Source organism: Motacilla alba, chromosome 10 (assembly GCF_015832195.1).
Source record: "Motacilla alba alba isolate MOTALB_02 chromosome 10, Motacilla_alba_V1.0_pri, whole genome shotgun sequence".
Taxonomy (NCBI): domain Eukaryota; kingdom Metazoa; phylum Chordata; class Aves; order Passeriformes; family Motacillidae; genus Motacilla; species Motacilla alba.
In genome coordinates this window covers 4,334,310-4,359,862 of record NC_052025.1, presented here as the reverse complement: position 1 = coordinate 4,359,862, position 25,553 = coordinate 4,334,310, and the positions used below count along the sequence as shown (strand labels likewise).

Sequence of the window (25,553 nt, the reverse complement as noted above, 5' to 3'; positions counted from 1 at the left end):
CTCAGGCAAAAGGAAAACTGAAAATTTCTTACACAGTTGATAATTTCTGCTTTTGGTTTGGAAAACACAGAGCCCACAGCGCTAAACCACAATTTATGGAAATAGCAGCTCAAATATTGGACAACTAGTTAGAATTATTACCAAGTGAAAACAAGCCATTTATCCTTGTCACTGATGTCGAGGAACTTCTAAAGCTGTCACATTCTCCTCAGTGTACACTGTTGACTTGCTCCACTTCACCCCGCTTTAAAACGGTGACAGTCAACTAGCAACTCTTACTCCAGTTTGCAGCCTGTATTTTTCCACTCTAGATTTAAAGCTGTATGGCAATGGAAATGCTGCATTATTGTGCTGATCCATCTGAAACAATGGAAGTATTTCAGCCTTAGGCCAGTGTAAATCCCAGTGCAACTCCTGGTCCTCACACAGCGGCTGTGTGGGAGCACAGGAAGGTGGGAAGACTGGTAATGCCAAGTAAGGCTCTGCAGACAAGGTCCCTGCAGCAGCCTGTCTAAAGTAATGCGCTCACAGAACGTGCTCCATCCATCCCTCCAGGTACCAGCATGGAGAACCCAAAGCCTCTTCCCCTGGGTCTGGGGCTACACATCTCCTTCTCCAAAATCCACAGCACTTTACCTACATAGAGAGTGGAATTTCCCTCACTGGTGATTTTTGGCTGCCACTAACAGCCAGTAAATTCTATATATGGCTGCAAATAACTTGACATTCTCTCTCTCAACTTTGCTTCAACTACTAAACCAAAACATGTCCTACGGGTTATTATTTTTGTACTCAAAGTAGGTTAAAAACATCTGGAGGTGTTAATAGCAGAAAGATAAGAAAGTTACATTTTTAGTTCCCCTGTCAGTTGTTTTCTTTACGATCTCCTTTCACACCACAGGTACTCCACAGCCTCTCCTCAGCGCTTTCCACCGGCGCAGCAGCATCTCCCCGTCAGAGCCGAGGCATTCGCATGTCAATGTCCTGCCCGTAGCCGAATGTCAGCTCTGCCACACCGACTGCACGGAGGGAGCAGCTCGGCAGGATTCCTGGCAGGATTCCCCGGCAGCTGCAGCAGCACGGCGAGCGGGAGCAGCGCGGGGCCGGCAGCACACAGCCCGGCTCACCTCGCAGCCCCAGCCGGCAACCCTCTGCCTGTCCCGGGGCTGGGCCACAGAGGCTCCAACAGCCTCACATTCGAGAAAACACAAGAGAAAGGACTGTTAATGCTGCCTGAAACCCAACCTCATCAGAGAGCAACAGAACAAGAGAGGCAGTGACAAGGAGGAAAGCTGCAGATCCCTTCAGAGAAAAGGGCAAAGAAAACACGGGCCATTAGCAGGGATGGGATAGTGTGACCTAAACCGGGATGAGGGGCAGCTGGAGGGAAAAGGGAGCCTAAGAGCAAAGACTAAACAGGAAAAGGAAAGGAGACACACAGGGGTGTAAATTCAGAAACAAGGCAGAGAAAACATGTTACAAGTTAACTTGGAGAAAGTTTTTCACATACATATTTTTCCTAGCACGACACAGAAGGTTAACAGTAACTGTCAATATCTGTGACCCTTATCAATAGATTGCAATAGTTATCATAATATTTTACTATCCTGTTTAGGAAAAATAAATTAGTCAACATTTAGGAGTCATTTAGCCAAATAGCATCCTCCCCTTTATTTTTCTTCAAATGATTGATTCCAACCAATTCCTCTACTTGGAAAGTAAACAGGAAATAATATACATATTAGTAAATATGCCTGGAAATGGATTTTCTGAAGAGCTGAACAATCAGAAACACAAATTACCCAAGAAGTTGAAATGGTATTTTGTCTCTTTGCTCTCTTTCACTGAAAGAGCCATAAGACTTGCAGATACACAGGAAATGCTGTTCCTTCAAACGAACTGCATGCTCTAAAGTAGAAGGAAATGCAAACATTGCATCCATTATGAACTGCAACTGAGTGAAAATGCCTACCTGCAGTCAGGCCAGGCAGCAAAGCCTGCTGGCTCCTTGTTCTGCAGCTGGTACCTCCTGCCCAGGCTCAGGAATCACACCCCACCTGCCACTGTCCAGGTGAGGAAGGTGTAGTTGAGCCAAACAGATCTGTCCAGAAAGGTAATTTAGGAAATCTGTGACTAAAGTTATCTACATGGGATATCCATGGCAATACGGTAAAGCCATCAGGAAATGAATACATAAGATTAATCATGGAAAGTTACTCATGGAAAAACTGGTAATTCCTTCTTGCATAGTTCTGTATTTTAGAGAATAAAACGAAGTTTTCCTGAAAACACACTGAGCAGTAACTCTACCAGGAAGATGCTTCATCTGAATAAAACAACTTAGCTACTTTACAGACACAACCTTTTAAGCCAATATGAAACTAGATAAAGAGATCTTACAAGTCCAAACAACCAAATAAAATCTCCACAAGTATTTGCCACATCCCTTGATTCAGACTGTCTAGAGGAGGTTTTAAGTCAAACAAAAGTCACACAGAAGGAAGCACATCCAGTTTGTCACAAAGGCAGTTGTTCAGCTGGCAATTTTAAGAAAGTTAAAGTAAACTTTCTAACTATAGAACCTAATTATTGGAATTCCATACAGTCTTGGTTCCTAAAACAACTGCGTGTTCTTTCCTTCATGCCCATATATCTTCATATGTTATTTTTTCTGTAAATATCTGGGAATAAAATGTTTTAGCAGACATTAGACAGCCTTCAAGCCACAGCGAGTAAGGGGAAAAACTTTGGAGGCACTTACGAAGCAGTTAAAGAAGAGTGAGCGCTACAAAAGTAAATGGCAAAGACCTAAAGTAAACAGAAGTTATGTTCTCTGAGAAGGAGCCCCTATTAAATCCGAGGTCAAAGATCCACCAGACGACATTCCCCCTTGCCCCCGTGCTCACCTCGGAGCAGCCTGGCCATTCTGCATCAGGTATCAGCCGCTCCACAAGTAGCAGACAACTGCAAAGTGCTCACATCGTTTCACTTGCTGTCGCAGCGCGAATCCCAGCTTTCCCAGCCCAGCCTGAACTTCACCCTCAATACAAACTGGCAAACAGACCGACCCACCTACAAACCCAAAATAACCTCAGAGAGAAAGGACCGAGAGGATGGAATGCAGCTACACACGTACACGCTGACACGTAAAGCCTTTCAGGTCAGTAATTCGTAATAATAACAGAGCAGGGGCAGAGCCCCGGCAGGAACAGCATCCACCCGGCTCCCACAGCAGCTTGATCCCGGGAAATTCCTCGAAGGTGTCAGCGCGGCGGCAGGCGCTCCCCGGCAGGGCGCGGGATCGCGCCGCACGCTCCCAGCCGCGCTGCGGGCTCGGCCGGCGCCCGGGGCTGCCGGCGAGCACCCGGGGGCCCCGCGCCGCGGCCGGGGGCGAGGGCGCCTCACGGCCCCGAGGGGGCCCCGGCGCGGCCGCCGGCGCCAGACGGGCTCTGCGGGCGCCGCTGCGACCGGGACCGCGGCGGGGCGAGGGGAGCCGGGGGACCCGAGGGGAGGGAGTGACGGGCAGGCGGCGGCTGCGCCCCGCCGGAGCCCTGCTCGCTGCCCCCGCCGCGGCCCCGCGGAGGAAAGCTGACCGCCGCCGCCCCCCGGCCGTCATCCCCCTCCCGTCCCTCACCTGGCAGGGGCTCCCCGGCCCCGCGGCGCCTCCCGCGGGGAGGCGGCGGCTGCGCCCCGGAGGCTCCGTCAGGGCTCGGGCTGCCGTTCCCCGCCGGGCCCGGCGAGGACGCGGCTCCCGGGACGGGGCTGCGACCGCCGCGCCCGCGCGCAACAACCAACTCCGGGCGCCGCCCCCCGCGCGCGCACCGCGGCGGCAAGCCCCGCCCCTCGCTCGCTCATTGGCTGTCGGCGGCGAGCGGGCGTGGCGCCACCGCGGGGCGGGGCGAGACCCTCGGGCGGCCAGGAGAACCGCCACGAGAAGACTACAACTCCCGGCACGCACCGCGCGCGGGCCTTTAAATGCGTTCCGTCAGTTCACGCGCGCGCGTGTGCAGAAAGCATGTGCTTCCGCCTGCGGTGGTGAAGTAGTCCCGCTGCGTGGTTTGAGTTCCAGCCCCGCGCCGGGCCGCTGAGGGGAGCGGGACGGCGGGCGCCAAACCGGGAGAGCTCCTGACTCGGCTGAGCCTTCTCCCGAAGGGCTCCTTTGGGGGGGGCGAGAGGGCCGCGCTGAGGCGGGAGCGGAGAGATCCCAGCAGGCGGGGTTGTAAGGTGGCCGTGCGCGTGCGGGAGGCGCGGCGGCTGCGCGGGCTGAGGGGACCCGGCTGAGGGGACCCGGCTGAGGGGACGCGGCCACCCCCCGGCGACCCCGGCCCTGCGCCAGAGCCGCCGCTGGCAGGTCAGTAGGGACGGCCGCGGGCCCGCCGCCCCCTCCTCGGCCGCGGCGGGCAAGGAGTCGGCGGGCGGCTGCGGGTGCTGTGGCCCGCCGTGAGGGGGGCTGGGGGAGCCGCCGGAGCTCACGGGGGGTGAGGGGGAAGAACCGGATGAGGGTCTAAGTGTTGGCTTTCGGTGTTCTCCATTATATATCTTTTTACGGTTCCCCCCAGGCGATATTTCGTGGCTCCTTAGTTCTATTTATTTGTCCTTTTTGTAGGTCCACCTAACGTTGCCTTGTCGAGCAGGTGATTTATTATGGCGTGGTTTGCTGATACTTCTGCCCAGGTTTCCACACTCAGTTCCCCGTTCCTGGGGAACCAAATCCCTTATTTCGAGATGGTAGAAAGAAGCCCCGACCCTGAGGTTGGGTACACCGGGGCCTCGTGCCTTGCGAGGCGCCATTCATTCCCATCCTCTGGAAAGCCAGCGCTAGGGCCCAAAGGAGGAAGGGCAGGGTAAATAGAAATAAAAGAGCTCCCGCTCTCTAGAGTAGCGGCCTCCAGCTTTTTTGGCTGTCAATAAAGAACACTTTTTATCGCGCATCTCTCACATATGTAAATTTATTGGTTTATCAGTTATCTACACGTAGTACTGTACTGATATATACATTATGAAACATACCCAGACATAGAAATTGACAAAGGCTAAGACAAAAGTGAAATAGATAGTATTTTAAGACATTAATTCATAAAGCTGCAAAAAATGTAGCTTTTTATGTGCCTTGCATGTGACCCCCTTGACCACTTTTAGAGCACATATATGTTGTTCTGAAGTGACCATTCTTAACTCCTGAAGAATGTAAACATAAACTGCTGATGAAAACAAAGAATTTATTTTTCATAGGTTTTCTTTTTTAATCCTGGCCGCAAGTGTAGAGGCACAACCTATTTGAAGATAGTGAAATGATAGTGAAGTGCTGTTTTACCTTCTCTTGGCTTTTTTCACACCTGTATCATATGTCTGTTAGAAGGCATGAGATATTCAGTATTTCTAGAACTATATCACTTGGTGGCAGATACTTTAACTTCAGAGTTCAGGAAATTGAGGTAAACTGGTAATTTTTTTCCCCCTGTCCTTAGAAATCTTAGAAATCAAATGTCTTGAAATCGAAGTTGAGAAGTTTGGCTTAGAAATGGTGTCTAAAGTATTTGGGTTAGTCTTTGAAACCCTACGTTAACTCTTATGTAGGATCCCAGCAGTTTTCAAAACAGAAAAACGAGAGCTTGTGTGATCTGACCACACTGTCTTGGTTCCAAATGGATTTTTGTTCCTTTGGCTGCCCACGGTGGGGCACACAGAGGATATGTGGTGATAACCTTTCATGGCTCAGGAAAGGGAGGAGAGAATCGTGTTCCTTTAATACCTGCTCCAGCTCCTGTGTGTACCTGACTGTTAGAAGGTGACTGGAACCATGTCTGGTGCTCTGCAGTAAAGCAACCACGAGGAGAGAGGCTCCCCCTGTTTACACCTTGTGCTCTTGCCGGGGGTTTCCCTGGCCCAGCTCAGGCTTGCAGTGTGTGGCTGGCCAGCAGTGCCCCCAGAGCTGAGGAGCTGCTCTCCCTGGATGCCAGCAGTGGCTGGGAGCTGTGGGTTTGCTTGTGTGGCATCACAGTGTTACTGCCGGGGCACAGGAATGGAGGAAACTCTGCAATTGTGCACGGATGTGTTGGGGTTGACATTGTAACCTTTGTTAGTGTGTTCCCAGTGACGTTAAATGAAGGGTCACTCAGTATCTGTCGGGTCTCACCCCCGGATTGGGGTGACCCCGAAAGATGGAAAAGTCCCTCCTCCAACCCGTGCCTTCGAAGAAAGGCTCAGTAGTGCTCTGTTGTCTGGTCTCAAGGTAGTTGGTTATCTTAAAGATTCTTCTCCTGAACTGCTGTGGCCCGTTCAGCAGCTCAGACAGAGGCACACTGCCCTCCCAGGGGCTGGTGCCATCTTTTATATCACACATTATGTGTTACATGTTTATACCTTTTCCCCAATACCTACTATCTATATTGAATGGTGACTTTCTACTCTAAACCAATCTGTGAGTGCCAACATCACCAAACACATGGAGGCTGGGAAGGAGAAAGAAGGAGGACAGGGCACACCCAAATCCCTCCATCTTAGAACTCCCTGACCCCCATGTACAAAACTTGGACCCCTGCGTACAAGGCTTAAACCCCCCTGTACAGCACTCAAAAATCCTTCCTTTCACTTTGTGACTACTTCTACTACAATGCCTAAACTTTTGTGACTTCTTGTTCTTCCTGCAAAGTTGGTAAATTGTTCCATGGGTCAGGTTCAAAGCCACAGGGGTCTCTGGCTGCATGCCAGGGTCTCAGATGCTTCTGACCTGGGTCTGGAACATCCGAGAATGTCTGTGGGACATTCTGAGTTCTGACAAGTATCCAGGTGTGTCTCCTCACCTGCCACAGTGGCTCAGCCTTCCGTGCTAATTGCTTCTCCTGGACTAAATAGGGAATGTTTTAGGACCAGTTATTCAGTGGGATTTTTCTCAAGCATAGTGGCTCATGCAAGTGTCTGAATTCTTGCTGTACTTCTTGCCTTCTCCAGGCTGTGGGTGAAAAATTGCTGCAGTGCACACAGAGCTGTGCTTGGTTTTTTTGAGTGTTGTGCTATGTGCTGTGAGGAATTGTTAGAGAATAAAATAATGGAAACACTCTTGATTGTGATCTATGGGAGAGATGGGTGACTCAAGAGAACAGGCCTTTACAATTTTGAGGACAGCAGGTGAATACAGAAAGGTTGGGTTTTTTCTTTTTTTTTTCTTTTTTTTTCCCAGTTGTTCATGTACCTTTAATAAAATGCTGTTTCAATCTATAACGTGAGTGGTTTGGGAGTCTCAAAATGAAGTTGCTTTCTGCATTTCTTTTAGCTTTTTTGGTTTTTTACTTCCATGATTTCCCTTAGAAAGAGAGGGGAAAATGTTTCTTATGTTCATGGAAGCTGTTAAACTTCTGCTATTTTTAAGACAAGAGTGATCAATAAACACACTTCAACACTAAGAGTTCACGAGGTATGAGTTACTGAGTGTAGTTTGTTTTCAGAAGGCGCTGTTTTTCCCCAGGATTGGTTTGTGGAAGCAGGTGAGGCTAGTTGATGGCTGTTTGAAATGCACAGTCAAGTGGTAGCTGAAGCTTTATTGCTGTAGGTCAGGCTCCGTGGCAGGGTGTGCAGTGTTGGCCATATTGTGGTCTCGTGGCTCCTTCCTGTCCGGTGGCATCAGCAGCACAGCTGTTGCTTTTTACTGCAGTTGAGCTCTGGTCCTTGTGGGTCCCTTCCAAATCAGATCCCTTCCAAATCAGATCCCTTCTGGATCCTGTGGTGCAGATCTGCAGTCTGATACTGGACCTTGAATTGGGAGGGCAAACCAGCCAGACCTGGGTTTGTGCACGCACTGCCAGTGGGACAGGTCTGGTGATAAGCATTTCATTACCAGACTAGTCTGTTTTAATCTCTTGCATAATGGGATTGTTGGGATGTGTATGGTAAAGCTATTTGTATGCACATTAATCCCACAGATGACTAATTCTTGTTAAAGGAATATCTTGCATTGGGGCAAAGCTGAGACTGACATTTGATTTCTGAAGCTCCTCTTGGTACCCCTTTGACAAGGACAGCTTTTGATGAATTACAGCTATGCCTGCTTTTGAGTGTGTTTATTTGTGAGAAATCTTCATTCTGTGTTACAGGGAAACAAAACCATTTAAATGTGGAATACCTTCCAAGTTTCTTCCAAGTTCTAAATCTTTCTTGTTCCTAGACCTTACTTTTGCAAGTTCTGATGTACTTGGAAAAAAACCCTGTCTTTCAGAAACATTAGGAGCATTATTGGCTAGAGTGTTTTAACAGTAAATATGTTAAAAAGAGCCTGTGCTGTGTTGCCTTCGTTAATGATTTTAATCCTAGAAACAAATAATCCTGTGCTGTTTTGCTGGAGACTGTGGCAAGAGCTGACTTTGGCTGACTGATTTTAGTCTTTTGGACCATACATCTCTCCTGGCATACAGTGAATTGCAAAATAAACTTTATATTTCACCGTTTCTGAAATTTTTGTAACTTGGATTGTTTATACTGTTTCCTCATGTAAAAGGGAATGGAAATCTAAGAGATTAGAATGTGCCTTTTGTGCACCATGGCTGGGATGAGTAATGAGGTGAGCAGTGGGCACTCAGCCTGCAGTTCAGGATACTGGGATAGCATGAAAATGGCAAAGGATGGTTTGGTCACAAGATTGAGTGGCAGAAGGCTTTGTTGCTGACAACAAAAATGTGTGAAGTGCATAAGAGAATGAGGGTAGTCGAAGTGTTGGTTATTAGTTGACTTCAAGAGGCTTAAGACTGACAGGATTTATTTCTGGATCCTTTTTTCCTTTTTTCTTTTCTTCCCCTAACAAGTGCAAAACGCAGAGGATTTCTCAGCAATTTAGTGAATTAACAGGGGAAAAGTCTACTTTTGTTTTATTATTGTGTTCAACTATGAAAAGATGATAAATTCATAGCTTTAATTATACGGTGGTGTCTGAGGGATTGTTTGCGGCCAAAAGAAATTCAGCAGTTTTGAACTGCCCTTCCAAATGTCATCTGTAGAACTTGCCAGGCTTTGTTTGGAGGGCTTCTCAGTCTTAACCAAATGGTGGTTAAAGCAGGTCTGACACGGCTGTGTCTGTTCTGTAGTTCCTTTTATTTCAGGTAAGTACTATGGCAGGAATTAGTGGGGTTTTTGTGAATTTTTGTGTTTGTTACGTAAGAAATAAACTGTTTGTTCCTCTTGGAATTCCCTTGGCTGCTGTTTTGAAGCCTTGGATGTAAGGTGGTGTGTTTCTTCTTAACTTTGGAGTATTGTTTGCTGAAATCCAGTAATTGGCAAAACATTTAGGAATGGAAATGAAAGAGATTTGGGTGGAATGGACTTTGTGTAAGAACGGGCTCAGTAATCTCAGGCTGATGCCCAGACCATCATTATGTGTTCATCAAAGGCTGAATTTCTGATGTAACAGAATTAGTGTCCCTTACCAGTATTGAGGATGTGCTGTGCCTAACAATGTATGGAAAGTGTCAGTCTCCATAGTTGGGAAAGCAGTGGAGAGAGAGCTGTGGCAAAACAAGTTCTGGTAATAGTATGGACAGGACTATACAGGACAGAAAGCAGATCAACATGGAGCAAAGCACTGGAAACAGTAAACTGGGAATCTTCTGTCACACTTTCAAATCTGGAGTTTGCTAACATTGCATTTGTGCCAGGAGAACTGGGGAGACAGGAGGGTGTTCCCAGCGCAGGATAGTGGCACGTGGAGGTAAGAGGAGAAAGCTTGGAGTACAAGCTTTGTAGTTTGTCATTTTAGGGGTGTTGTTTCCTTATTTGTATTCTACCCCGGGTATGGTGCTGCTCTTATGCCCCAGTTTTCCCCGTCTTACTTTAAGAACAGTCTGCCTTGTTTGAATTTTCACTTATCCAGGACATTGACAAAGACACCTTCTGATACCTAAAGGATAAAAAAGTAAAACTTACTGAAGTAGGATGTTCCATTTAAAGATACCATCTCTTCAAATACACAAGCATCTTGTTGGAATATCTCAATAATCACAAATTCTGTGGGATTTCTAGAGCAGAGGCGCAAATCTTCAGAGTCTCCAGAAGTCCTGAACTATAGGCATATTGGAATGCATTTTTTCCAGCCCTGACATCTAGTCAGTAACTATCATAGGTAACCTCCTAAAATCTTTTGGAGCAAAGTGCTGGCTCTGGGTGCATTTACTGCAGTATGGTGTAGCTGCTATTGCACATGACTCATGCTGCTGCTGAAATGAAATTGAGATAACCAATATTTGACTAAATCCTCACTGTTTCAGTATGTGGGAAACGTGACAGAATAGACTCCAGCTACTCTTTGCTGAGCTTAAGATAAGAAATTGCTGCAATTCATGTAAGATATGACAAGCCAGTACAATAAATAATAAGAAGAAATTAATTAGAGTTGTAGAATTGAAGTTCTTTTTCCAGACTTACGAGGAAGAATCTCATCTTTCATCAGGAGAATAAATGTTTCGCTTTAGATTGGAAAGGGGGGGGAAAAAGTCATGTTAGTTTATGATATAACCCTAATTTTTTCTGGTAATCATATTTTGTCCCACTTAAGACTATTTTGGGGCCCTCTGTTCCTGGAATAGCTTCAAATGTTCTTTGTTTCTGGCAGCAGTAGAATTTTAGGGAGAGCTGAATCGCAGCCTGTGGAGTTGTAGCAATGTACATCACTAACTCCTGGCTGTGTTACTCACATCCCCTTTTCTTCTGCCAGCTGCTTGTTGGATGCTTTGCTGAGCCATTTCACCCTTTCATTTGGCATAAACTACTTTGGTAAATGAACTAAATGCTCTTCTGTTTCTTCAGCATGCTGAACCACCATGTGATTTGTCCAGGGAACAGGTGCCAGGCTGAAAGATGATGCTCTAGGAGTAGTTGGTAGCTCAACAGGCTTAGGCTGCAGTGAAACCGTAGCCTTAGGCAGTGGACAGCTGGTGTCTGCACCTTCCAGCACCTGGCTTGTCTTCATGCAGGCAGAGGAGCTTTCTGGATGCTTCTCTGGATGTCTTGTGAGAACTACAGCCCACGACTGGCAGAATGAATCCAAAAAGTTATCTTGGGTGATTGGAGGTGGCTCTAAAAGCTTAATGTGGCTTTACCACGCATGGCAGTGGGAGTTCCCATGCACATTCTTTTTCAATTAGCTCTGGTATTTCTTTGAGGCCTTCCTTTCAACTGAGTCTAGTTGATGATACTGAGCCTCCTCCTCGCTTTCCTGGGATTCTCCCAAAGGGAAGAGTTAGGGAGTTAAGCAGCTCTGTAAAATGTCCAATAATCTGTAACCAGCTGAGAAAGGGGGAGAGGGCAAGACCTTCCTCTTTGCAGCAGCGAGTTACTTTGTAAGCTATCCTTAAATCTAGGTTGTATCAAAATATGCAAAGCTTGAGCGTTAGAGAAATACAATTTTCAGGCCTCTTCCATCTTAGGCCACCAGTATTTTGCTGTTTTCCCATTCTGTGTCAGTTTATAGCTGTGTATAAATCATGGAACACCATCAGGATTCTGTGAATTGTTCACTAACGCCAAACATGTACTTGTAATGTAGAAGCACAAATATTTTTTCTTAAAGCTCCGAATATAGGAAAAAGAAAGTGAGAGAAAAGCTTCTGAATCATATTAGTTTGATCCCTGCTTTCTAAATGTCAATTTCAAGTAACAGATAGTGCATGATTCATACTGCTTGCTGATGGTTTTAAACAAAATGCCATCAATTTAAAACTTCTGGGTTATTTGTGGAGGGGTAGTGTGACAAGTGCCTTAGTTGTGGTTGACTAACCTGGTTCAGCTTTCTGTTTTTAAATGTACTCAAGCAAACCAGACTTGATATTTGGTGCCATTAAAACAAGCACAGCTCTGGACATGGGCTGGGAAAGCCACCTTGGGAGCATTGACATGGAGAGGTGTTGGGGGTGACAGGGTAATCCAGCTTGGGAACATGAGCGTTTAGTGAAGCTTGAGCAGCTAAGCCTTAGGTATAAATAAGAGTGCATGGGAATCTTAACAGGCAAGGTATAACACGTGTCTCCTGCAGCTGGCACTGCCCCTGCTGCAGCTGCTTTGGAATTCAGAACAGGTTGCTAGCACACTGGAGAAAGATCAGTTTAAACACGAGTTTAAGGCATATTTTAACTCCTAAAAATACAGGCAGGTGCAGCTTTGTTTAACTTCTTGAAACGATACATTTATCAAATAACAACTTAATCAGAGTTTATTGATACAGGCTCTTAGCTTATAGGGTCTAACCTGTGAAATCATAACAAAATCTACATGACAGCTGCAGTAAGAACTTGTACAAATTTACTGTGTGCCTAAGTGCCACGTGGGACAGCTGCTCTAGTGATGCTTCTTTAAAACCATGATGAAGGTTTGAATTGCTCTGTGTTTCTGCCTTTTAGCAGAGGGTAGTGCCTGGTGTTAAATGGGTCACAGTGATCACACTCATCTCCTCTGGCCTGTTCCTGTGGCTTTACTGCAGCTTTTTTTTTATAAGGAAAGAAGCTTTTCTAATTCCAGTCCAGAAAATTTTTGGAAAGTACAGAAACTTTGCAGGTATTTGTATTAAACTAACCCAAGTGGTCTTTGTCTTGACACAAGATTTGATTGTTTTTCTGTTTACATTTGGATATAAAAGCCTATAGCATTATTAACTGCATATTAAATTTAGACTGTGAGACTTTATGTGAATTGTTTTGAATGTGTAGTGATGTGAAAATTTTCCAAATATCAAAGATACTTTTCTTACTTGAGAAATCTCTTCTGTTAATATTATTTTAACCTTAAAAAACTTAAAGTTCATTGCAAGTATGAAAAGCTGTGAACTCTATTACAGATGGCTTACTTCAATTTTCTCTACAGAAATACACTTTACATGTTTGGATTTTTTTAGGCAAGTTATTTATATAATTTTATTGCCACTTGTAAAAACATACATTCTGTCCCAAAGTCATTTCAACAGAGTATTTCTCAAGGGAATTACAGAACAGACATTTATCAGGAAGGATTTGCAAGGCCTGCAGAAAATAACTGATCACAAGGAACTTTTCAGCACGTTCTTCAAGTTTTTATTCTCACATTGCTGTTACACGGAAAAGTACTGTATTCAAATAACCACATACAAAGGGTTTACATTTTTATAGTGAGGAAGAGTGGGAAGACAGATTTCAAATGCATCCTAAAGGCTGGATACTTTTTTTAAAAAGACAGCCTTCAGCTTTTACCTTTGTGTCTTTCTATTATAGACTTGTGTGAATTACGTTAGCAAAGTGTGGTTTCTCTCTTGATACCATTTCTTTACTGAGACAATTCCTTCCTCACAAGTCTGAGATCAGTAATGTTTGCCAGCTCAGTGTCTGTACTTTTCCTGGAGACATTTGAGTGATGCTGTATAAAGGCAGGGAGCTGCTGCTCTCTAGCTCTGGTGCATGGTTGGGTTTCCTTCCAGCCTGCGAATGCCATCAGTGACTGGTCAGTAGAAGACTCTGGGCAAGTGATGAGCCAGGAACCTAGAAAAGGTTAGAATGTATTGCTGTAGATAAACTTTACTCAAATCAGTTGTCAGTCTGTAATAGGAAATGTGTCTGTCATATTTGTGCTTTTGAGACTTGAGCGTCTGCTTCTGAGCTGCTTTGTAGCATCTCAGTTCTGTGGATGTGTTTGTATACCATTGTAACTAAAAATACAGAAATTTGAGCAATCGGAGGTTTTGAAGATCAGATAAAGGAGTTTCCTGGCATTTGCTGTGACTTGAGACTGTAAATAATTTAGCATTTCAAAGGTGAATGGAGTGCAAAGAAGCACATCAGCATCAACAAAACCAGACAAGAATTAGAATGGCAATTTATTGAAAGAAATATTTATTGAAAGAAATATTGAAAGTGTTAAATCAGTGAAACAGTTGACAAATCAGCTGCTTTTTGGATGTTGAATGTAGAGGGGGATTGCAAGTGTGTTAACTACTGCAGCAGTTATTCAGGTAGGGCTTGAGTATCACTGCAGAGATGGTTTCATGCTGCTGGTGGCAGGAGTGTTAGTTGGTGATTCATAATCCAGCTTTGGCACAGAATGTCTCTTCAATTTTTCATACAGTGCTGACTATTTCTTTCAAGATTTAAAGTCCTTTTGTCATGCAGATAACAATATATCCTCTGTCAGGCTGCAAATGAGAACTTCCTTTGCTCATAGGCGATGAAGGGCTTGATGTTATAATATCTTCTTGGTCCCTCAGTTATCTGTCCCTATCACCTTGTGAAAGTGTCTGCAGCTCATTTTGCAGTGCCTTCCCCTTGAAGGACAGATTGAACAAGTGGACTAGTTAGTGGAGTGGCAGACACAGCAGCCCTGAGCTAAGCTCTCCATTTGAAGAAAAGAAAAAGAACCTGTTTAAAGCTGCTACTGAGTTAAGCCTACTTGAAACCACTGAAGTTGAGTTCTGTGAAGTGAGCCTAATGTGGGACTTCTCTTGGAAATGGCAGCTCGTCATTGTTTTTTGCAGTTTGTTGAAATGGTTTGAACTGGGGTAAATACTGCTTATTGTACTCGGAATAGAGAGTAAACCCTGGCTTAATTCAGAGGCTGAGGGAGTCTTTGACTAGGGTCAGTATTGGAAGTCCAGCTCTAGCTTCACAGAGGGAAGAGCCTGGATTCCTCGCTAAGGTTGTTCTTAATGGATTTTCTGCTTAATAGATGAATAAAGTGAAAACTTTGTTCCTGTGCTGTTTTATTCTCCTGTCCTCCAGCTTTGTCAGGACTGGGGGTGGTGTTGTGTGATACACCTGTGTTCCTATGGCCCACTGTAAAGGCTTTTTCAACTGCTTGTGTCCTGTCTTCCATCCCTCACTGTCTGTGTCCTAAGAATAAGCAGTGCTTACTTCTTCAGCTCTTGGAAACCTTCCTAGCAAAAAACCAAAGCAGTTGAGGGCATTTGATGATTTAAATCAGTGTTCATCAGGATTTGAGCCCGCCAGTGTAAGGTGGTGTCTGCCATAAAGATGACTTCACCTTGGTTTTCAGTAGGTGTTTGAGTTGGGATCACATGACCTCTAGAAGCCATTTCTAGTATAAACTTGGAATCACTAAATTTGAATGATGCAAGAGATGTATTCCTTGATTCCTGGGTTTAATTGAGTATAGCAGAAAATGTGGACCTTTCTCACATTGTTTCCATTTTTTCCCCTTCAGCTGGGCAAGGACAGCTGACAAAGAAACTGTGGTGACTAGACATGTGCTTGGCTGGGTGGATCTTAATCTGCAAAACTAGTTGGAATCTTCAGGTGTTTTTTTTTTTTTGGTATGCTTAGGAGATATTTGTGTATAAAATGTGTAACTATTGGATGATGTCAGCTAGTGTTACTGAGAATGGCATTTTAAATAGGAATACAAATGAGTTCATGCTGATTAAGACATGGATACTTGAGTATAAGAAAATTTAATTGTGAAGTGAATGAATGTTTTTGCTTCTTGTTAATTGAACTGTTGGCTGTAAATGAAATACACTTCAGTTGTCAAAAGCCACAATTTTTACAAACTGAAATTTCAAGCAGGGTTTCCTATTCAGCTTGGTTACCTGGCACAGTTTCAAGTAATAAACTGCTTGTTTCCTACATGCTAAACTCCAAGACCTGGGCTTGCTGTGCTGTGGATGGGAGGTGTTGAGTAGAGATTGGTGCAGTATCTTCTGCCAGGATTCTTTATTTACACAGTGCAGCCTGCTCTGAGGTTTCCTCATTGCTGCTCCCGATCAGGCAGCAGTGGGACGGGTAACCTGTGTTTTGGGGATGTCCTCGTTGCTGAAGGATCAGTGTGTGCTGCTTATAGCAGCCAGGTAAGGCTTCACTCAAACCTAACGCTTCCTTCTGAGTGTCTGTTCTGTCATGAAAAGCAAAGCTCAGTTCACATGTGAACTGAACCTGCTGAGTTCTTTTTGGTGATCTTACCACGGAGCTATGGAATGCTTTGGCCATATTTTGTCTGTGTTATACATAGATGACCCTTTTTGTAGGTCAGGAAACAGTTCCAGGGTGGGAATTAGCTGTTTTGGGAGACTGTTAAAGACCAAGAAAAACAAGCTTCCATTACTGTAATAAATGTTTTATCTTGGGACATCTATAAGCTCAAATTGAAGTTTTCATAAAATCTGAAGACCTTTTACTTTTAAAAATATAATGTTTAAAAAGCAGTATCACGCCTTTTTGCCTTTGTTTTGGGAGATGTAGGGAGGAGCAAAATATAAATCAATGCTTTTTCAGAGGAGTCTTTTTAAATGAGAAGGGAGTGCTGGTGACTGAGAAGGCAGTTGTCTAACTTAGCAAGCTCTTGAGCTAACTTTGGGGATTAAATGTGGTATTTGATCCTCAGCTAATCCATGTGCTTACTTCTAACAGAGTGCAAAAGGTAATCAAAGAATGTAACTTTTCTGTGCTTGCACTTCTGTTGTAAAATGTTTTGGCTCCACAAATCAAAAAACACAGTTGTGCCTGAACTCTTGTTTTGCACCAGTTGGTTTTGCCTGTTTCTGCTCAAGGCAATGAACTTCAGGTTATGATATTATACTGAGGTGAAATCCACGTTGTAGCACTTTTGAAAATAGAAATGTTTTTCCACTTTCCCACTGTTTAATGCTGTGTAAACCAGTGTTGCTGACCTTTTGCAAGGATCACAAGGACTTTAGTTCTTATTTCTCTTTGCAGTAAGAATTGCATGATGTGTATTCAGGTCAGAGTCTCAGCACGACTTGAGATCTCAGAAACCAAGCAAAGACTAACAATTAGTTGAGATGTCCAAAATAAAGGTTAAGATTGGTAGTGCTTCAGAGTTTGTTTCTGAAGTTTGGTTGTATTCTTAGCTTTGGGAGATTTCCTTTACGACCTTTAAACCAGCTGTGCATCTCTACCCATATATAGGGGTATTGGGATGGTATTTCTGCTTTAGCTCAGAGGAACCATATTTACTTAACAAATAGATATAGAAATGAAATCATGCAAAAGAAATGTGAAAGCGGTATAAATCTGTTTGCTAAGTATGGTAAATACTCAAACCTGAATGCCAGCTATCTTTCAGAACACTTGTAACTAAACATAAATTGGGAATCTTTCCAAGTGCAAGTGCTTGAAGACATAGTGTTGTGTGAGACCTCCATCCTCATGTCTGTTCAATCATCAACCTGTTTGAAAAGATTTACATTCTCTTTTAGGGCTGAATTTATTGAGTGCTTTGATAAACTCTGGCTTTCAAAGCTTGTGCGTGTTTCCCACCTGCAGTTTCTTGTTTCCAGCATATGAGGAGCAGCTGTGGAAGAGGGAAGTTAGAAGAGCAGATTAAGTCTTGGACTTGCTTTTCCCAGTTTCTTCTTTGCTCTTTGGCTCCAAGCCCTAGACAGTGATACTCTGCTCTTATGGGTTTTCCCTCACCTCGTTTGCCTTCTTGCCTGTGGTATGACAGGAGATGCACAAAGAAGAGGCTGCAGGAGGAAGTTCACCACTGCCCTCAGAGCCGTTTCTTTGGGCGATTGGAGAAGGTCTGAGGATCAGGTGCAATATTGCAAACGTTCTGGTGTTTTTCCAAGCACTTGGCCTAGGATATTTAAGCCAACTGCTGGCGTGGATCTTTTTTTCTCAATGCTACTTCAGCTCCAAAATGAACTATTTTCATTACCTATGCTACAGGTGTTCCAAACATGTGCCCTCTGCCTGCATATTCCCATCCCTCACACGCATCTCTGGATCTCTTATGTATTGCTTAGCCCTGGAGAACAGTCAGACCACTCCAGTGGCTTTATGCTTTTGTTGGTTTTTTCCCTTGTTTTCTGTTCATGATGCTAACTGTTGTCTTTTCCTCTTGCGTTTGGATGAAGATGAGGATAGGGAAAGATTTATTCTAACTCGTCTACATTCTGCTCTTGATTTAAGTTGATTCTTTTATGGAGCCGTGGAAGTACTGGGGTTTTGTATGATTTTAAAACTTCTGTGAGCTCTCCCTTTGGTGCTGAGAGGGATGTCCTGGAATGTGCCTAGTTTAGAGCACAAAGTTTGTCTTTCTATATTTTCTGGAATTTTTGTTATTGGTGTAGTCTTTTCCTCTCGTATCCATTTTAACACATTTTGTCTGTGAACTCAGACAGCTTTCAGGTCTTGTTAACAGTGGTCAAGGGATCCGACTGCTGTTCCTGGAGAGGATGCTTTGGCAGGACTGGGCTGTCTTTTCTGTTTCTTTTCTTTTCGGGAACCCAGACAAGGTTTTGTAAGCAGTGTCCGCGGATGTATTGATGCTTACATGAACCTCTTGTCTGTTCCTTTGTGCTCCCTTTCCTTATTAGTTTTTCCATCAGCGTGTTTCCAAGGCCTTTACAGTTTTTACCCTGTGATACCAGTGGTACCGTGTGGGACTGCAAGAGGAGCCTTGGCTGAAAAGGGATTTTGGTTCATTTCATGCAATGTACCTCCAAACTTTAATTTCTGATAGATATTAAACTATTACCAGAGAGTTTTAGGGCCAGATTAGAAACAAAAAGCCCAACCCAGTTCTTCACTATTCTTGTTATTAGAAAGTATTTGCTAGTAGCAGTTCTGTTGTTCAGATTTATATGCCTGTTCTTTTGCACAACTAAGGCTATCTAAAAATTGTGATTTCTTCTACATGATGGGTTTGAGGGTTCAAACTCACTTGTTTTATGTTGGAATAAAATGCCGTACTTGTTTTATGCTGTATGGCAACAGCAAGAAAATAAGAACAAAAATGTATGGAAGCTGACATGTCATATTTTTTTCTAAAGATGGATCTTCTCTGAAAACAGGCAGAATGAGTTGCTTGTTTTGTGTGAGAATCACTGACTCTTCCCACACTTAATTTCCTCTAACCTTTGTCCTTGTACCCATATCAGTGCATTTAAAATATCCAGTTCCATGCTGTCTTTGTGGCTTTTGAGGTCAGAGTAGATGCTTTTGTGTTGGGTCATGATGCCTGTGGTGAGTCATTCTTTTAAGTATATACTCAATCTTTTTCTCAGTGCATTCTCACATCCAAAATATTCGACCCCATATTCTGTAAATGGCCGTAGTGACTTGTTTTGGTGGGTATGTGCAGGAAAAATTCCAGTCTGTCTTCCTCTGTGGCAGCAGCCAGAGCTTCCTCTTGCAGAATCTAAGTGGGCTTGGAGTATGTGCTCGACTCCTGTACAACTTCTGTGATGAATAAAGCTTTGAGGAAGAGCAAAAGTGCTAAAATGGCTTTAAAACAACTTTCCAATCTCATCAGGTATATGCAGCCTTCAACTGTTTTATTTTCAAGTATGTGACTTTGCATTTCTCTGGCCAATCACAATCAGGATTCCTTGACATTCAGTTATCTCTAGTTCAGAATACTTGTTTGGCATTTGAAATCCAAGTATTCCTCAAGCATTAATTGATACTGTTTCTTATTTCACTGGTGTGATGCCGGTAAATGTTTGAACTGGGTAAACACCATGAAAAACTTCAGTCTGTTCATTTGCATTTTTTAATAAACTCCTTTGCTTATGGCACTTTTATGTTTGCATTGCACAAACAGTGAGTGCTTGAGTCTTACAGACATCAATGATCAGAGGAATGGAGTTCCAGCTTTGAAGGGAAGTGACCTCTGCCCGCTGCTGGGTGGTTTATGGCTCCTGGGCTGTGGGAAGTGTCTGTGCTCTGGGCACTGTTTGTAACACTCTGGAGCTGCTGCTTGTGGGGTTTTGTGGGGTACCCCTTGTATCTCCTTAATGAGAAAGGAGCTGTTGGACAACTTTGTCCTGTGAAATGCGAGGTGCTCGGCTCTCAGAGGAGTTTTCAAGTGGCAGAGCAGGTGAAGAGGTAGACTGAATTGCCTGTAGTAACTGGAAATTCAGGAGACATTTTTATGGGCAGATTACAAAACCCACTCCCATCCCTCGTAGTCATCTAGTGGACTTACTGTAGGTAGAGTGATTAATGAAAAATAAAAAATTCTCAAGGTTTATTTTGAGGCTTATTTTTGTGATCTGAAAGGTTTCTGTTTTCTCATGTGAGATCTGTAACACGAGAATTAAATTAATTTTGCAGAATTGTATTTGTCAGTGGTATTAGTTTAAGTGGCAATTGATGCTATCGTGAACAAAGTTAATTCAGAATAAAATGAACTATCAGAATCCACAGGTATGTAATACCTGCAGTGAAGGGCTAAATAGCAAAGCATTCCCTCTGGATACCAGAGGTAACCACAGTTAATGGTTTTAGCTATCCAGGGATCTATAGCACAATTAGTTTTCATCTCTTAATGGGCTTTTGTTTTCCCTGAAGTGATCTAAAAGCTGGTTTCTTGGTAATGCAAAATTTCGCTCATGTGTTTGAAGGGAGAGAATCAACGTGGAGCTGTTCATGCCTTTATCTGGAGAGTTGAGTATAAACCTTTCCTGTGGCTCTCACTCCAGAAAACAGCAAGGTTTTACACACACACACACACACACACATATATATAAAAGAGATATTTATATATATATTATAAGTGATATTTATAAGATATAATAGATTATTATAAGATATATATATGTTTATAAGAGATATTTATATATATATATAGGAGATGTCTTGTATGTGCCTCATCCTAAAGCTTTTATATGAATAAGAGTAGACTGCAGAATTGAACACTTGTGTTTTTCAAACATTTGCAGATGTTTGACAGCTGTTTCTAAGGTCAGAGTATGAATAGCTTTGTTAGTGTTTGCTGCAAAGACCCAATTAAACTTAACATAAACCTAAGTTTTACATCTTTCCCTTCTTTCCTTAAGCTGCTTGGAAATGCAGTGGAACTCTGGAATTTTTTCCTACAAGTCTCTATTTTGGTCTGTGGTGTTACTTTGTTTTTACTGGCAAGAAGTAAAAATGAAAGCAGTTGGCTATTCTCTGGACAAAAACTTTTTTTGACAGAAAAACCTTTGTCCCATTAGTTTGAGCTTGCAATCTTCCTGGTCACAAAAACCTTTGTCTAATGAGTTGCTTGTAGGGAAAAAGTAAAATCTGATTTTTTTGCAGTGAAGTATTTTAGATATCGAGCTTCTGCTACAGCCTGATGGAAGAAAAGGCTCTGTCCGAGGGATCTGAACTTCCTCTGACAGCTCCAAAAGCGTTGTGGTTTTAATAGGAGATGGACTGAGTTCGGTTTTGTTTCTGATGTTCTGGTTACTTGTGGACAGGCAGAGGAAGTGATGGTCCTGTGGGTTTTTCACTCAGTGAGTCATCTGAATTTATTGTTTGCATTCTGAACTGCTCGGATTCTGATGCTGAGATAAGGAATACTGTGACTCGTCTGTGATGTAGCAGATGATTGGGTTTTTTTTGTAATCTGTTAGCCTCTGAATGGTAAAATTTGGACGTATTTACTCTGGCAAAGGGGGATGAGAGACTTGAAGAGAAAAATTCTCCACTCAGCAGTAACGTTTCTAAAACTAGAGCTGGTGATGAGGTAATTGGAACTCCTGCACTGTTTTATAATCAGCCTGTAAGTTGGATTTCTGATGCTGACTTCATATTTAAATATGCTTAACCCTAATAAATAATCTTACCTTGTAATTAGACGGCTAAAGAGTTTAGTAATTTATTTTTTAATTATTTATAAGACTATCTATTGTAATGTAACCATTGAAAAGGCAACATTGTTAAGACTCTTCTCCCTTTTCCCAGTGCTCAGAGACATCTTAGGCTCGGCCTGAAGGAAGTCGGTGACCTACTGGTGACCAGGGCTGTGCAGACCCTGCAGAGCCCGGCCCTGGCCCTGCCGGTGTGACTGCACGGGCACAGGGGGTGGTGTTTTGGGAAGGGTGTGCGCTGCTTGCTGTGCTCGGGCTCTGCAGGAGGCTTCAGCGGGGTGAGCCCCCAGTGCCCGGGGGCAGGAGGGGCTGCCTGTGGCCCTGCAGCTGCCTCCTGGCGCACAGCAATGCGCCTGGGCTCTGCTCAGGGGGTCTGCTGGATGGAATTGTTGGCACGTTTTAAATGGCATTTCTGCTGTTCCTCATGCTTTGACGAAAAGGTTGACTGTGGGTAAATTTGACCCTTCATTGATAGCATTTATTAAAGGCCCTTGAACTTTGTCATGTCCTTACATGTGCTGCCCACAGTGCAGCCACAGTAATGTTGGGGAAAACTCGAGTCATTCTGTCTAGCTCCAGCCATGGATTTGTTCTCACCCTGATTTTAAAGCTACCTGCTTCTGAGTTTTCCTCTCTGCTGTACAAATGTGATTAGAAATTTGATCATATGGTAGCTTTCAGTCGATGCAAAATGTAACTCGGCTACTTTACTACTAGAATAATAATTACATATCATGGCCTACAAAAGGTAATGTGAGAAGAAATTAAGAAAGGTTATTTAAACCATATTCTGGTTTTGAATGGTGTTTAATTCCCCACTGTTTGATCCCTGATGTGTGTAGTAGCACTTAGATCTTTATGCTGTAAAAGTTTTGCTGTCATTTCCTGAGCAGTTCTTTCGTACCATGTTGGTGCACTCTGTACAGTTTTGTATAAGTGTGATCTCTGTGGCATGCAACCAAAGTGTCCAGCTGAAAAATTTGAAATGAAAGTTACAAAAGACTGTTGTCCACTTTCTGTGTCATGAAGTCATGATTGATCAGGGAAGAGAGGGAAAGGAAAAGAGAAATTAAGCCACAGTTTTGATAATGTAGGATTTTTTTCTAGGCTCATATAGCGGTTTACCTAATGCTAGTGTGTGTTAGTTCAGCCTTTAAAATCCTGTTAAATACTGCTGTAAATGAATAAATCAGTGTCTCTATTCATGTGTAGCTGGTTGCCTTCTTGAGCCAGCACAGCCAGTAGTGTAGCAGTGCAGTGAATCCAGAGCTGCTCCAGTTGGAATTAGTTTTATTTGGAGGAGATGCTTCCCTGCATTGAACTGTAGGGCTGGTAGGGTTTAGGGGTTAACTGCAGTTTCAGTTCTGTTATTGCATTTGGTTAGATATAGTTGAAAAATGAAAAGAGGGTATATGTGTGGGCCACTAGAAAACAAAATGTACATTGTTTCTGTTGCCTTGAATTTAGTTGAATGTGTTTCAGTAAACATAGAGCTCTGCAGTGGGGCTGAAACTAAATGGATAATGGTTTTGGAGCAGAGGTATGGGAGGGTGATCCCTGAGAAGTGGGACTGAAAGGCTTGCATAGGTTCCCATCTGAGTTTTAGGGGAACTGTTTTGTTTTCTTGCTCTCTGGAACTGATTAGAAGCTATTGTAAATTCACTGATGATACTTTTTCTTTAGGATGTGGGTCAGCATCATCTGAAAGAGTTACTGTCTAAAGCATATGGGTTAAATACAAAAGTGTATCTTCTCCTGGCTTCCTGTGTTTGTGTTCTGTTTGTATGTTGTTAAGGTTGGTGTCCAGCTGTCTCCCTGCAGTTTGAAAGTGAGCTTGGGCCAGATGTGAGCAGACAGATCAGGACCTGGTGAGAAGATCACCGTGGGCATAATGGCTCAGGCTTCCTTTTTTGAAAACCATTATTTAGGATTTTTGACTGATGAATATTGTGCACCATGAAGCAGAACTTAATTTTCCTCTTAGATGAAAACTGCATGAAGCAATTTATATTGTATGTTTAGAAGCTGTGCTTAAACAGCTTCCTGGGCAGTGAAGAGCATCATTTTCAAATCAGTTGAATTTTCAGATTTCTTGTGATACATAAAGTCCTAGCCTTTATGTAGTTTCTTTTCTATGTGTATAGATTCTTATCCATGTGTGAGGAAGTATTGTCTGCACTGCCTTCATACAGGATTTAAATACTATTTGTTTCACCAGACTATCTCACTACTTTTCCCTACAGCATTATATTATTTGAGTTGTCTTCTTTTCCTGTCAGAGATGCTGGTATTTGAAAAAGCCCATAATGTGGAGTTGTGATTCATAGAACTGCAGATGTTGCTTGGAAGGGACATCTGGAGGGAGGTCATCTTAGTCCAGCCTCCCACTCAGAGCAAGGCTATTGCCAACACGAGTTTAGGTCAGTTACAGCTTTTAGCATTTAAAATCTGCCAGGATAGACTCCACCTCTCTGAGAACACGTCCTGGTGTTCGGCCTGAACCTGCAAAGCCAATAGAGCTGGGCAGAATTTGGTTCTGTCCCCTCTGCCGCTTCCACCCAGTACCTTTAGGCTCCATTAGATTGGCCTTGGCCCCTGTGCTGGACTGAGCAAGCCCATTTCCCCCACCATCCCTTACAGGCCAGCTGCTTCAGATCCCTGAGCATCTTGGGAGCCCTTTGCTGTTCAGTCTCCAGCTGTGCCACAGGCTAAGGCTGAGCCCCCAAAACTGTACTCAGTCCCTGGTTTGTTGTGGCAGAGCAGGAATTCAGTTTCTTCACTCCTGGATGTACACAAGTAAAGGTGTTCCTCTGCTAGAGGCCAATGCCTGTACCACCTAGGAGTAGTCTGCTTAATTTAAGTAGTATGGCCCTTCAAAATGGCTTGGGCTGGCAGCTCATAATTGTAGAGTGAGTTTATTAAGGCTTTTTGGTTTTGTTTGTTTTTTTTTCACTAGAATACAACAGTTTTGTATTTTAGTAAGGAAGAGGATAAATTAGTTAAGCTTTGGATTTCATCTCTCACATTAAATTCCCATGACAGGCCACAAGGTTACAAATGGAACTACTTCTTATTTGGGGGTGGTTTGTATTCAATGAGAAATACACAGTCCTTAAAACCATTTGCTTCAGCAACAGTTCTATGGGATTGAAGATAAAATACTCTAAATAGCTGTGTTCTCACCTGCACACATAGATTAATTGTGAAAATCTGGACAAGAAATTATTAGTACAATCTTAATTTGAAACTTCAGGGGGCACTTGGTTTCAGTTTTCTTCTGGGGTCAACACAAAGCTCTGGTGAAGGGTGCACCGTGAGGAATAATCAGGCAGGTGGACTGGAAGAGCAGGATCTACCTACCTGTGTGCTGAGTATGGGGAATGAGGGCTTGTCTTGAGGGATAAAACTGCAGGGATTTCCAGCAACACTGTGGCACTGGCACAGAGCTCAGTTAAAATGGAAACTCAGAATTGAAGTGTCATTTACTGTCTTTGTTCTCTGTCCCTAAGCACATCTGCCCACAGGATCTGTCCTGAAGCCAGTCAGCTGGGACTGGCCAAGTGGTTCATGGGGTAAAAAATTCCTGGTGTGTTCAGATGTTTGGTTTGAAGGACTGCTGAAGGGAAACGATGACATAGTTAACTTAACCTTTTTTATCTTTGGTTTTTTCCCCCAGAGGTATGGAGAACTTGGTAGCTGGCTCCAATCTTCCTCCACTTTTTACAGATGAGGATGGATCTAAGGAAGGTGCTGAAATTAATGTAACTGGGTAAGTAACTCCTTTTTCACCTTCAGCTGGTAGACACTATCTCTGCACTTGTCAAGGAAATTGTTTCAGTGGAGGAAGGCATTCTGAGTAATTGTTAAAAATATGAAAAATAAACCCGACAGAATTCCATTTTGCAACATTCCCTTGGCCTTGATAGAAGATCACAGGGCTCTGTTTAGGAGAAACCAGAACTCTTCTGAACTGATGGAAGTGGTCACAAACTGTTCT

The 25,553-nt window shown here is 43.5% G+C and overlaps 2 protein-coding genes across 8 annotated transcripts in view; one reads left to right on the top strand and one right to left on the bottom strand.

Moving 5' to 3' along the window:
* PEAK1 (pseudopodium enriched atypical kinase 1) overlaps positions 1 to 3,818 on the bottom strand; it is a 109,767-nt gene extending 105,949 nt beyond the window's left edge. For 2 of the 4 annotated variants that reach the window (XM_038147123.1, XM_038147127.1), the window contains exon 1: positions 3,635 to 3,818. The gene's annotated coding sequence lies outside the window, so the exon portion shown is untranslated. Of the gene's footprint in view, positions 1 to 1,972; positions 2,102 to 3,634 lie in introns of all 4 variants that reach the window. The other 2 variants (XM_038147125.1, XM_038147129.1) reach the window with 2 other exon arrangements.
* A 196-nt stretch (positions 3,819 to 4,014) lies between these two features.
* Positions 4,015 to 25,553, top strand: part of HMG20A (high mobility group 20A) — a 45,976-nt gene continuing 24,437 nt past the window's right edge. For 2 of the 4 annotated variants that reach the window (XM_038147133.1, XM_038147130.1), the window contains exons 1-2: positions 4,276 to 4,351; positions 25,233 to 25,325. In XM_038147133.1, coding sequence (XP_038003061.1) covers positions 25,237 to 25,325 — 89 coding nt within the window. In that variant the 5' untranslated portion in view covers positions 4,276 to 4,351; positions 25,233 to 25,236. Of the gene's footprint in view, positions 4,225 to 4,275; positions 4,352 to 12,775; positions 13,465 to 25,232; positions 25,326 to 25,553 lie in introns of those variants that run through there. The other 2 variants (XM_038147132.1, XM_038147131.1) reach the window with 2 other exon arrangements.